This window comes from Motacilla alba, chromosome 1 (genome assembly GCF_015832195.1).
Source record: "Motacilla alba alba isolate MOTALB_02 chromosome 1, Motacilla_alba_V1.0_pri, whole genome shotgun sequence".
Lineage (NCBI taxonomy): Eukaryota > Metazoa > Chordata > Aves > Passeriformes > Motacillidae > Motacilla > Motacilla alba.
Window position 1 is genome coordinate 74,256,232 of NC_052016.1, and position 14,080 is coordinate 74,270,311.

The following is a 14,080-nucleotide window of genomic DNA, read 5'->3' on the forward strand; positions in this document are numbered from 1 at the left end:
TACAACATTTCCAATTGCTTTTGTGTTTGTCTTCCTGATGTGACATTTACTGGACACTAGATACAGATCTGAACTTACAGGACAGGATCTTACTGACATTTTTCTGAGACATTCGACACTGAATATGTAACCAAAAAGAAGGGTATTAACAAAGGCAGGGTAAATTATTCTTTATGTTTTTCTGAACCAGAGGTGTTTACAGCGCCGAAGAAATCCCTGTCATATTTTAAGACAGTTCTGAAGTGCTGGTGTCTTTGTAGTGCCACATTAGTAAACTTTTTCTGTCACACTTATTGAAATTTCTATATTGTTTTTAATGTAACTAGATATGTGACTTACCACAGGTGCTCTTCTAGAGGCTTTTCTCTTTCTAAATGTGTTTTAAGAATCCTTGTTTAAAATAGCATTACAAGGGGATTAGACAAGTCAGAAAAGAAGTTTCAGCATTTTGCAAGTTGTTGAGAAATTGAGATATTTCTGATTTTGAGGCACTTGAGCACTAAGAAAGATGAGTCAGATAGGACTCACATAATTTCCTACATTTGTTTCTCCTGTTCCCAACTATTTGATTCATCAAAGCTTTTGTGTGGTGCCTGGGCTGGTGTTTACTTGTTCTCCCTCCTTCTCTCACACCCCTGCCACTCCCATTTTTCTCATTGTCCCCCTTTACCCTTCCTTTCTGTCCCACTCTTTCTGCTTTGTTCTATTTCACACATACACTTACTCTTTTTTTTTTTCTTTTTTTTTTTTCCCCTGTCCCACTTCGTCTTACAGGAGAGCGGAAACCTGAATTTCAGAACTTGAAATATGAACAGACATTTTAATCTTGCTGCTATTGGGATTTCCTTTCAAAGCAATTATAATCTGTTTAAAACCTTTAGAAATGTGTTTTCAGAAATCAGTCACCTATGGAAGCAGAGATTATTTTTAATATTTCTATTTTGCATGTACATAAGAATCTCTTTTTTGCCCTTCTCTGAAGAAATGGATGGCGCTTGTTTTCATCAAGAGTGGTGAAATTTCTCATCACCACAGCCTTTCAACCACAGTGAGCAGCTTCACTGTGACATCAGCTTCCTTTGCAACATCAGATGTGTCTCTTCTGGTCCCATGGACTTGATTATGTCCTGTCACCTTGAACACTTCCAAATTTTGTCTTCCTCTACCTCCTCATGTATGCACTGAAAATCAATTATTTAGATTAAAAACTTAAGCAACCTAACCTTCTACTGCTGAAGTAAACTTTTACAAATAGTATGTATTTTGTAACCATACCAACAGTATGAATATTCAAGGTAACTGAACTATTTTCCTTTACTTTTGTATTGCATAAGTCTTACGTTAATCATAAAAATGAAAAATGTTGTTCATAATTTAAGTGTGGCACTAAACTTAATGCTAGTGGTGAAAAATACTGTTCCGCTCAAGCCCAGAAGGTTGCACCAACTGAAAATTTAGCTTCTAGAAAAATGTTTTTGCATGTTGAGTTGTACATAGAATTGCTTAGAAGTTTATAAGTTCTGGCACTGTTCTTCAACAGCACCTTTCTCCATTTTTTTCCAGTGGAAGATGAAGTTGAAGCTGAAAGGGTTCTCTTCTCATATGGATATGGTGCTAATGTTCCTACAACAGCCAAAAGACGATTAAAGCAAAGGTAAAAAAAGAGTACTTCATGAATTCTCTTGTTTGAGATAAACTAAATGAAGATTATATGCATTATGTTTTATATTAGAGTCCAGCCAGTTTAATTACCATTAAGAGGTTTTTTTAATGACTTAAGTATACAGGAATAGATTGAGGACTAGGACCTGTTCATGTGGTTGATGCATATGAATGAGCATATTTTTCTAGGTAATTTTAAAATCTCTTCTCACTGACTTTTAGAAAGATTAATTATAATTGTATAAAATTAAGCAGCTGTAAAAACAGATTAGTTACATGTTTACATTAATGTAATAGGATATGCATTATTAATACCCTAAAAATCATTGTATTTAATAGTAACAAAAACATATCTGTCAGGATATTAAGAAGGACAAGGTTCGGAGCATCACTATTTTATCTTCACTAATACAGGATCTTACTCTAACTCTTGCATTTTTTTTAGTTTGCCCTGGTTTGGCCAATTTGAAAATTTGATCAATAGACTAAAATGATGCATAGGTGAAAAGCATACCTCTTGATCATAGTCATTTTGAACTAATAAATTTATGTTATGCATTGTCTTTAAGAAATAATTGTGACATTTGAATGGCTCATTGTGAGCTTGTGTGTAGTGGCTATGACTCACTTCTCCCACACAACTAACAACAGGGTAAAAGGAAATGACTTCAGGCTTGCCAGCGGAGGTTCAGGTTGGACAATTTCTTCACAGAAGTGGTTGTCAAGCATTGGAATAGGCTGCCCAGGAAGGTGGTGGAGTCACCATCCCTGGAACGTGAGGAGTGTGCAAAAAACCTCCATAACCCTGTTGCACATCTGGTTTAGAAAACTGTTGAGAGCTCTATACCACCATTTCCTAAAGCTTCAGTTTATTCCTCTTTTGTCAATAGTTTGGGCACTTTTCTGAGTTTCCACTTCGATCCTTCTTTTTCCTCACCTTATTAGATTCAGTTTAGATGATTTGCATATATGAAAACTTTGTTGAATTTCCTTTGAATGCTGAATCTGATGATCAGGCCAGGATTTCAGATATGCTTGGAAGACACTTTCTGAGCTTAGAAGCAGCTCTATTGGAATGACTCATATACGCCACTTTTGTTCCTAAAGGCATTGACTAATAAACTGACTTAATCCTTCATAATAGTGTTGGAGACTTCATAGAGTTTCTTTATCTTTTAGAATTAAAAAGATTTAAAAAGCTATAAAAGACTGTGTATGGTTTACCTGCTGTTTTGATTCAAGGAAGACTGCCAGGCAGATAATGTGTGTGATGCCTTTGGCTGCCAAAGTTTTTAAAAGCAAAGACTCTGACACCATCCTCTATTTAGCACCATTAAAGAAACACAGATAAATTTTCTGCTCTCTAGGATTGCTTAAAGAAAGACAATCTATTTCAAATGTGAATAATCTTATTTCTGGAGTCCACTACCTGCTCTTTAATCCCAGATATATGGGATCCTAAATGAAGAGCTACTTTAAGTCCACATCATGCACTTCACTCTCTGAAAGTTAGTACAAAATGGACCTTTTCAAGCAGTGTGGGGTCTGTACCTCTTTGGTCACTTGCCAGAAACAACTCCTTCATTACTTCAGATGTAGGCATTGTACACCCTTAGTACTAAATTAAGCATGCCTGGGAGCTCTCTGAAGCATCAGGACTAAATGGCCTGTAGTAACCCATCGCCATAAAACAATTCTCAGTGTAGGTTAAGCTACATGTGAACAACATATTGGCAGTGATTTGCTTGCCCATGCTGACTTCTCAGCTATGCCTAGGAACTGCTTGGGAAGTGCTAATGAGAGAATACAGAACACTACCAGGATGACTTTGGTGGTTTGCTAACAAGGAATTATCACATTCTTGAGCACTACATAATTTTCTAGTATAGTTGGAATCAAATGTTTCCAGCATAAGATGTCTTCACGCATCAGTTCCTTTGTCTCTTTGCTTTCAATTCAAACTAGTCAAAAAACATACTGAAAAATGTGCTTGAAAGGTACTTGTGTTATCCTTAAATATTTGCAAATTCAGGTGAAGTTCACTGAGTTGTATTAGCTGAAAAAATTACAATGGGCTGCATTCCTAAACTTGCCATGGGAAGGTATCAAAGTTTTCACTTACACTCTAATAGCTACTAGTCAAAGAAGTGGTTCCTTTCTCTTTTGTTCTAGATGAGATTAGTGCATGAAAGAATATGTTTATAACACAGATGAAGATTATTATGACTTCTGCCAAATCCAGAAGTCTATTTCATTCTACTGAGGAAGAGATGGAGGTTATGAGTGGTCAAATTTTCAGATAGACTTCGTACACTCATCTGGATTTATGCACGCCTAAGCCTGAGCTTCAAGTCAGTCAGTGTGCTTTAGACCACTGCTTTAGACCACTCTACCCTCTCATAGATTTTGTACCATAGTCAGGAAGTGGTTGTGGAGTTACTCAAGAACCACCTGGATGCAGTCCTGCACAACGTGCTCTGGAGGTTGGACCAGATGACCATTGTGGTCCCTTCCAGCCTTGCCCATCCTGTGATTCATAACAGTTTGGAAGACTAGGTTAGATGTCTGCTAGTAGGCTCTGCAGTGCATATTGAATCTTCCCTTTGCTGCCCATGGACCTGTGCTCTTGAATAGATTCAAAACTCTTTGCTTCTGGACATGAAGCTCGCAAGAGGTTGAGGATCTGTTTTTTTAACTAGGTTGTTTAAGGAGCTCAATAATCCTTTCTCTTCAAAGTTAATCTGTGACTCCACATAAGAGTTTAAATAAAATAAAATTTTCCATAACATTAAATTATTTAGCATATTAAATGTCAGACAAAACAATTTTGCCTCTCTTTCGAAAGTGAGAAAATACTGCATTTTCAGTGTTTTGCTGCAAAACATATATTAATGAGCATCTTTAAACAATTATTTAAGTGAGTTGCTAAACAATTATTTAAGTAAAGTTGCTAAAAAGTAAATAATCATAATTAGATGAAGGATTTTGACAGTATTTCTACAGTGTGTAGTATTGGACAAATTGTAATTATTATGCATAAAATATTAAAATAGCATAACTGTGGAAATGTTATTGTAATGCTGTTACATTTTGTAATATTTTCACTGTTTTTCCAACTTTGACCATGCAGCATGTTCAACGATGTATATGCAGCATGTATAAACTATATATTAACATATATAGTTTATATATGTTAATATTTAAGTATTGATGAAAAATTAAGGCAATCAAGTCCTGAAGCATAAATGTTAGAATTTCTTTTGCCTATTTTGGAAAAAATTCAAGTTGAGCTTGCTTTTTACTGGCACAGTGTTCACTTGGCAAGAAGATTACTGCAGCTAGAAAAGCAAAACTCGTTGCTTGTGAAAGATCTGGAACATCAGAAGGAACAAGTAACACAGATTTCACAAGAGGTAAATCATTATTACACAAAAATTCAAATATGTAGAAACTTTGTGGAACAACTGTTCATAAAATGAAATAGTTTCTAAACAATGTTTTTTATCTATTTGATGTTAAAAAAATGGCCTCATAATTAACCAAAACTCCATGATAGAAGTTTTCAAAGAAGTTTATATTGTGTTTTGCAACTAATATTGAAAGGAGGATTACTTTACAGGCTAAACAAGAATATGAGCCAGACAGACAACGTTTTGATTTCTGAACAGAAGAACAGCCAGCCAAGCTAGTTTGTTCTGTTTGATACTTAATTGTTCAATGAGTGCATCACTACTTCTTACACAGCTCTTCTGTTAAATCACTTTTGAAGACAAAACCTCAGCTTGAAAGCTTCCAGAATTAGGGCAAACTAATTTTTTAAAAAAAAATTTAATTGTCTTTTAATTTTTCTCATAGGAACAAAAGGTCAACTAGGTTTTCTATTAGATGATGCCACCATATGTAATTTGTAGGCTTACTATTTCAGGAATGTGCTTAACAATTTGATTTTTAAAGCCACAGTAATTGCAAATTAGAATTACTACACCCAAGTACTTCACAGAATACAAATCACAGAGTGCAAATACTTGAATTTCTACATATTTTTAAATTACTTGAATTTTATAAATTTTATGTGTATATATATGTTTATATAGATTATTTCAGTGGAAGATATATGAACAGTGAAGTTTGGGGATTTTTTAACCAATACTCTGATTTGTTACGTATTCTTAGGTATATCATGGTAATTTCTATTTGAGTAAAACATATTCTTTCAGGTTCTTACTTGGAAGACATCAGGAAATTAGTGAATCCATTGTTATGCTTGGTATTCTTCCATATCACTATTCTTTGTCTTAAATGTTCTGTGTTTCACTTCAATACGTTCCTTACCCACATTAGTTTTATACTTTCTTCACTGATTAAAGATTCAGTATCACTGACCTTAGTTCAAATTCTTGCAACTTTCCACAGGAGCATCTTCAACTCATTTTTATCCTGCCATTAAATTTTTTATCTTTTACCATATAATTGAATAGATTAAATCACAATACTATCCAGTACGAAGTTAAACACTGGTTTTTTGTGTAAAATTCTAAGACTTCTCTTTGCTGTCTTTACATGATTTTTACTCCCAGCTATTGTTTTTCTTGATTTTTTTTATATAAGGACAAACCAGGGATCCTGTAGACTATAGCATGCTTAAGTAGCCCATTATTTTTCTTTCCACTGACAGTTTGTTCAGTCATCTAGATGAAGTCTAGAGCATGGATAAAAAGCTGATGCAAAAGTGATTTTATCAGCTTCTGGTTTGAACTTGGCTCAAATACTGCTACTTAAGTGCAGTATTTATGATACAACCTTTTCAGCTTTTTAAAGGAGGGAGGAAAAGGCCACAGTAAGTTAATAAGACCATAAACAGAGGCATTGACACTATTTTTTTTTTTTAATCAATGGAAGTTGTTACATTAAAACCCTTGAAAATGCAGATGAGGGAAGTGTAGAGAGTGGTACCATTATTGCAGTGAAAATAGCACACAATTAGAACAGCAAAGTGTGAAGATAGCAATCAATTTGAAGGTGGTATGTTTCCTTTTTTGGGTATGTAATAAAAGGTTTGGAGTTTGTATTAACGTGCAGTTGGTAAAAACCAATACTATCCAATAATAATTCAGTAATAATCAATTAATTGTGCTTTATAAGTTAAAAAATTTATGGTAGTTATACCTTTTTTTTGCAGCTTGACAGAGCAAATTCTTTGCTGAACCAAGCACAACAGCCATACAAATACCTCATTGAAACTGTGCAACAGAGAGATTCTCAAATAAGTCTACAGAAAGAACATATTACACAACTTGAAAAAGATTTCAGGTAATTAAATTCACTGATTCTTGTTTTACTTTCTCTTACAGTGAAGGTAAAATCACTTATATTTTTATCATTAAAAAAAATTGTGCTGTTGTCCACAAAGTTGAGATGTTAGCACTCCATCACTGACCAGCTCCAGTCTTCGTACTGGAACTGTAGCACTTGTTATTTCCCTCACAATGTTAGAAAAGGGTACTTTAGTTTTGGAAAAGTAGCTGTGACAGGTTTAAAGTGAGTTTGGAGTTGAGAAGAGCTCTCATGAAGTAGAGAAAGGTTCAGAAGACTAAAAGGAAAGAATGACACACCAGTTGTACAACAGTAAAAATCAAGAAAAAAGTCGGAGAAAAATTATAATAGCATAATCCACCAGTAAAGGGTATTTCAGCCAAAATTAGAGCATATAGGCTCTCGTGGAGACTCTCTGATTTGCTGCTGTATCCATCTGTCAGAGCTCTCTAACCACTGAGCAACTTCCCTAACACCTGATTCCCAGGCAAGCTGTTACAAAATAATATGTCCCTTGATTTTCAAGGAAGTTCATAGCCGAGTCCCACAGCTCCATAGAAGAATTAGCATTTTAAGTATTAGGTGTTTTGTGGTGTCTTGGTTTAGGAAAAGCAAACAGCAACTATTAGGAGACATTAATGTGATTCTGTTATGAAGCAATTACATGAAAAATACAGGATTTTCCACTAATCTACTGAAGCAATTAAAATAAAACAGGGTTCACTCTAGCTAATACTTAAATCTTACATGCTGTCATACATACGTATCTATTCAGAGTGTTTTGATGGTTTGGGATGGTATTTGTTATCCCTTGAGGAATACCTAAAAATGTTTATTGTCCAAGCAAATCTATATATGAATCAATAAGTTTATAAATAAACTGAAATATTCATTCATAGTTCCTGACAAGATATTTTTCACTGAGCTTAATTTTGATTCAATAAGAATAGACCTTTTTTCAATTCCAGAATCAAGTGTTTTTAATATTTTCCTAGATTTGTTACATTATAAGAAACGCCTCAAAGATAAATTATATTTTTCCAGGAAATGAAAAATCCCAGTGTTCTCTATATACGATGTCTTCCTTTCCATTTGTGAAAAGTATTGGTCACAAATTTTTAGATTATGATAATAACAATGGAATGGTTTTGTTATTCACAAAGTAGTTCAAAAGTCTCTCAAAAGGAAGATAGAAGGGGAATACATAGGTGAGGTCATTTCTGAAAGTGTATGTTTCATGCTTTAAAATCTAAAAGAAATGTCTTATTGACATTGATTTTCTTGAGTTAAATGGCTCATTGCCAATAATCTGTATGCTTAGATATTCTTCTTAAATTTACCCTACAAATTAAGGTACCTAAATTAGAGACTTAGGTCAACTTTCCTTAATAGTTCATGGAGGAAGTGACATCTCCAAAAAGTAATTCAGATTTTGGGCAGAGTGAGTTATTTCCTAGAGATGCCTATTCCTCTCCATTAACTGTAAAGGAAATTTTTTTCATCTTAAAGGGCCTCAGGTTAAGAAAGAAAATGGATCTGCCCTACAGTGTGAGCATTCATGGTAAACATACCAGTTTACCAGTAGTACTCCTCTGTGGGGAGCTGAGGTGTGCTCAGCATTAGTCTGTGTTTCTGTAAATGAAAGTGTGGCCTGACAAAAAAAATATTATAGCAAAAAAAAATTAACACTTACTTTGTACATCATTTATTTTGGTAATATTTTTTTTCTGGTAGTTTCCAGTATTACTTGTAAACTGAAAATAGCTTTTACTCCACTATCACAAGTTTGCCCAGTTTTATAGGCCAGAGAAATTCTTGGGAACAGCCTAATGTCTTAGGGCTTTTGGTGCTTATTAGTAGTCCCTAATTTTGGTCTTCATAACTTCATATTTAAAACAAAGGTCCAGCTAAATTGTTAGCTGGTATTCCCTGGCACACATGGAAATCATAATCTGGGATAAAATTGATAATGTTGGTCCTTTGCTTTCCAATAAGTGAGAGGAAGGTTAGAGGTAGGGATTTCTAACCAGAGAACCATTACATTCAAGAAATTTTTTGTCATGAGGATAACCTTTTGGAATCTGCTGATGGCAGTTTTAAATTAAAATATCCCTTAGGTGATTTCAGATTACTCTCAGCTATTCCAGAACTGAATCAGAATGGGCTTTAAGTAAATTAATGATAATGCCTACCAAATATATGCCAAGTGAAGCTCTGCTGGATCAAAAGATTTAGCCCACTATTCCTATCCCTCTTAGTTTATTAAACAGCATTTTGTTGTTTGTGCATGGAATATTTTTGAGAGGATGAGTTCAGAGAATTAATGCTCCTCAAGGAGAGCCTTAAATTCTGCAGATAATGTTGGTGCTATTAGAAAAGTATTAGTGAAAACACTAAACACGGTTTATGAAGCCTGGTCTCTCTGTATCTCAGAGCTGAAGGAAAATGTTAATATTTGTAAAATCATTTCAAAATTAAATTCTTCTTTCAACCATTACCTGTGATTAATAGTTAATAATACTTCAGTTCTGCAGCAGCCTCTAATCTGAGGTTTAATTTGTGCTTCAGTTACACAAGGTACATTTTTTTAAAAAATTTAAGTTCAGTAATGCATTAGTTTTTTTCCTAAACAGCAATTTCACAAGAACCAGCTAAAGGAAAAATAGTGCTTGAATTCTTGTTTTCAGATGGACCTTCAAAAATACTAGTGATTTTTTTGGTGCATATTTTTTTTTAATCTCATTTTTGAGTACCAGATTGGAGACAAATGAATGTAGTGTTGATAATGCCTGCACCCTGAGAATCAAGACCTAATTTATCCTTACAGCTGCCCCATGCTTGATCATAATTTTCCTTCCTTCTTATTTAGTGTGCAGATTCAATGCTGGAGGGGTGTTCTTTTCGTGTTGTGTTTTTATCTCATCTGCTCATCAAGAGAGCATTATGTAAATCATGGATTCCCCAAGCCGAACAGGCACATCTGTGTTATCAGTGGCAGTGTTCTCTACCACTTCCCACTTAACTTGAGTGTGGAGGGATCAGCAAGGACTTATTTGCAAGTGAATTTACTTTTTTAGTCTTAATCTGTAATTGCCTCCTATACGCAGTGGTCATGGCCAATAGTCTTTTTAGAACATACTCCTGGGGTGACTAGGTTCCAGCAGATTTCCCAGGATGATGAGTCAATACTTTATTGCAACCTATAAATGTTTTGCAGCAACCTGCAGCCCTTTGTATTTCCATGTCTATTGAGAAGTTTGTTGGTTGTACTGGATATGAGTTTGATTCTATGATGAAACAGAATGTTGTTCAACAACAGATGTAGTTGAATCAGCACCGGAGGAAGACAAACACAAAGAAGGCTATCTATGACAGCAATCTCATTTTGGATGTTCTTGAGACATATCTTTATCAATTTTTCACAAAGTGGCCTAAATTCACTTATATAATGGTCCCTTAACAGGCAACAGATGTGTTCAGGATTCTCTACACTCATAATTCTAATAAAGTGTCATTTCTGACAGCAGTTATTTCTTCAAGAGGAATGGGAAAGATTCAGGCAGATCATTTTGATATAATATTTTTGACAAGTCCTGCAGTCCCATCTCTTTCCAGCATTGTCTTCAAAGTTCACTTCAAATAGAGCAGCTTACCTGTCTTCATTCTTAATTGTCACACCTGTAGAGCTAAGGCTGTCTTTCAGAGCCTTCATATCAAAATATCATCTTCACTTGGAAGGACTGTTCAAGTGGTGCTCAAGGTTGCCTGTATCAATAGCTGTCAGACTGAATCACAGAGTGGTTTGGATTGGAAGAAGCCTTTAAAGATCATCTAGTTCTACCTTCCTGCCATGGGTAAGGACGTCTTCCTTGCTCAAAGCACCATTCAACTTCTTACTGAAAGGAGAGAAACAATCAGAATACTTATCAGACAGAATTAAAGTAGTATATCCAGCAGACCTGGAGATACTTTGTTGGTTTGCTGTGAAGTGTGTCTGTTATGGACATGTGGATCTTTAGCCATACCTTCGTAAGAGCTGCAAGAGCTGTTGTGGTTGGGGTAGATGCTTATCTGGGCTGCTGCCATTGCTAGGATTTGAATGAACAACTTAGGAACCCACCACCAGGTTATTAGAGGTGTGCTGATACCACTGCTGAGGTTCAAAAGTGAAGGCACAAGCATATTACCACTCAAGAAGGAGAGGTTGTTTAGGATAATGGAGGCTCTGTCAGGTGTTGCCCACATACAGTGTTCACTCCCACTCTCATTCCCATCCCTTTAGGATTCTCTCAGGCAGGCCATGCACTTGGCCTCAAACAGAACTTGGCTCTGGGAGCAGAACACTTCATGTGCTACTGAACTGAGCCATGCACCTGCAGATATGTTTCGGATACAAAACCTTGGTCTTGAGTGGCAGGGCATCTGCAGGATGCATTTATAGGTGGTCTGCATATCTCAAAATACTCTGTTAAGTAACTTTTTATTTATATTAGACCACATAGCACTCTCGTTAATAAAAGTAAATAGTGATGGTTAATAAGAGCAGTGCTGTGTGTGAGGATGACTCCTTGCTGCTATAAAGAAATCTCTCTAGCATACAGTTCTTTAGCCAGAAATGAAAACATCACATTTAGCACTCCTTTTGAAAAGAAATGCTTGTAACTGTGTCATGCTGTGGGAAAACAAATCTCTGAGTTTCATTCTTATGTATGTAGTGAAGTAATTGTAGTTTTAGTACATAATTTTCTGCTAAAAACATCTAGGTTTATAAATAACTGGAGATGTTAAAAGGACTTCATTCATAAAGAGAGGGTATTTATTTTAAATGCAGTTACTCAAATTTCTCAGTACCAATGGCTGGTTTTAAAAGAGGTTCACTTACGCAAAAGCAATACTCAAAAGCCTTAACTGTGTGGAAAATCCAGAAGCCATATAAGGATTTTGCTCACTAAGAAGCTTTGTACTGAAATGTTCCTTACCTAAACATTTTGGGTTCTCTAATTGCCATCCAAACATAAAGCTCGACATAGAGTGTTGGATGAGTTTTTCCCATCAAAGAATGGGCAATGAGCTTTTTATGAGAACATTACCATTCTGTGAAATATGCACCATCTATTCCATTAGTACTGCAGTTTACCAGAGAAATGCTCCAAGCAAAATTTGTAGAAATATGTCCTTTTTTATATATTTTCTGACCTGTAATACAATTTTTTAAAAGTTGTTTGGGTTGTTGGTTTTTTTTACAGTTTGAAAAAATAATTTTAATGTGGACACTTCATGGATAGGTTTCTAAGCCTCCTGAAACATTCCAAATAAAATCATTAAGCAATACTCTCCTAAATCTGTTTAAAAATCTGAGCTGTGGTTACTTAGCTGCACAATGAGAGATCACTGCTTTGCCATGTATTCTTTCTTGTAAGGAACTTTCGTTTGCAAAATGTTTTATACCTATGTGACTCAAGAACAAATTTTGATTTAGACTAATAATTAACTACCTACTTTGAGCTATTCATCTGTAATTTGCAGACAAGGGATAACTTCACTATATGGTTCTATTATATGTTAAGTTGTGTGTACAAAACTTTTACATATACTATTTGTATTTTGTTTTTTTCAATGGTAATATTGTATCTGAATATAAAATGGAAAAAGTCAACATTGGACTATTCAACTTCATGCTGTAAGGGCCAATTAACAGAAAGGCACAATCCATTTCTTACAGCATCTGGAGTACACAGTTTACTGAAAAAGAAACATACTTTTATTTTCCAAACTGAGTAGAAGTAATAATAAAATCCAGTACTATATAAATCCATGTTTATTTTGTGTGTCCAGCATAAACATATTATTCAGAACATCTAATTATAGAAGCTTCTGAGCAGGATAGTAACTAATATATTTACACTTCAGCATTAAAAAATGGTCTAGTTGCCCAAATTGAAAAGAGTTTATAAGGCTGAAACTGGGAAATGTTAGTATCTATTCTCCAGAAAAATCATATTACCTAAAAATGTATGTATGTATGTCTTACATACAATATCCAGGCTACCATGGCTTTAGATCCTGAGTGAAGCAAGACGAAACAAGCCAGTGGTTGCTATGAGCAATGTGTATGCATATGACAAGCGTATTTTATGGTGAGCCTGCATTCCTGGTACCTGGATTCATAGCTGGCTAGGCTTTAAAAGCGCGATGGAATGAAACTAGATGTCCTCCCAGACAATTTGGTTTATTCTGGAAAACACACAGAAAAAAGCAGGACTTGCACTGCTTTTCAGTTAGTTCTCTAAGCTGGACTTTTCAGGCCACAGTTCTGTGATATCTCACAACGAGCACCTTCTCCACATTGAGGATGAGGCCATCAGTGACCAGCACTGTGGAGCACATCATGGTCCTATCTTTTTAGATGAAAGTTAGGAAGTTACAACCCTTGAGCTCTAGTGTTAGAAGCTGGTTTGCCTGGACTCAGAGATGGTGGTTTCAGAATCATAGCAAGACACTTGAGGCACTCCATCCCCAAATGGAGCAGCTCATCCTTGCCTTCAGCTGTAGGTCTCCACTGTACATGGCAAATCCAGTTATTTTGGTGATCCTTGTGAAAGATAACCTTTAAAAAGATGCCAGTGTCCATTCAGATCAGTGAAGGTACCTTCTTATGTGGTGACAAAGTGTCTAATACCAACAGAAAAAGTAGGTTACCACGATGTAGCAAGGGAAGGATGAGCCTTCAACAGTTCTCACTTAGGTCAGCTGAAACAAATTGTAAAGCTACTCTCTGATTTGTCGCACTTCCAGTTAAACCTGGACTAGGTTAAACTACTCTTCACTGGGAGTGTAAGGTTAGGTTGAAGCTAGAATCTCTTTGCTGCTGTCCAAGAAGTTGGTTCAGAGCATTTTAAAACCAGGAACTGAAATGGTCAGTCTTCTTCCCAAGATGCAATTTTTGAAGGTATTTCTGGTTAACCTCTTCATACGTTATCATTCCGTCTGGTAACTGTTTTCTCACTCCATTAAATGTGTATATGCCTCTTGCAGTATTCTTTCATGAGCACATGAATTATTCCCTTCTATCTGCAATGATGAAAAAGCACAAGTATTGCAAAAC

General features: G+C 35.4%; 1 protein-coding gene across 8 annotated transcripts in view; it reads left to right on the forward strand.

Annotated features, from left to right (window-relative positions):
• The window catches only part of PIBF1 (progesterone immunomodulatory binding factor 1), a 109,825-nt gene that overhangs the window by 69,040 nt on the left and 26,705 nt on the right, over positions 1–14,080 (forward strand). For all 8 annotated transcript variants that reach the window (XR_005255778.1, XR_005255779.1, XM_038127307.1 and 5 more), the window contains 3 exons: positions 1,564–1,654; positions 4,973–5,075; positions 6,842–6,972. Coding sequence is in view for 6 of the 8 variants with exons in the window: in XM_038127307.1 (XP_037983235.1) it covers positions 1,564–1,654; positions 4,973–5,075; positions 6,842–6,972 (325 nt within the window). In the remaining 2 variants the exon portion in view is untranslated. The remainder of the gene's footprint in view (positions 1–1,563; positions 1,655–4,972; positions 5,076–6,841; positions 6,973–14,080) is intronic.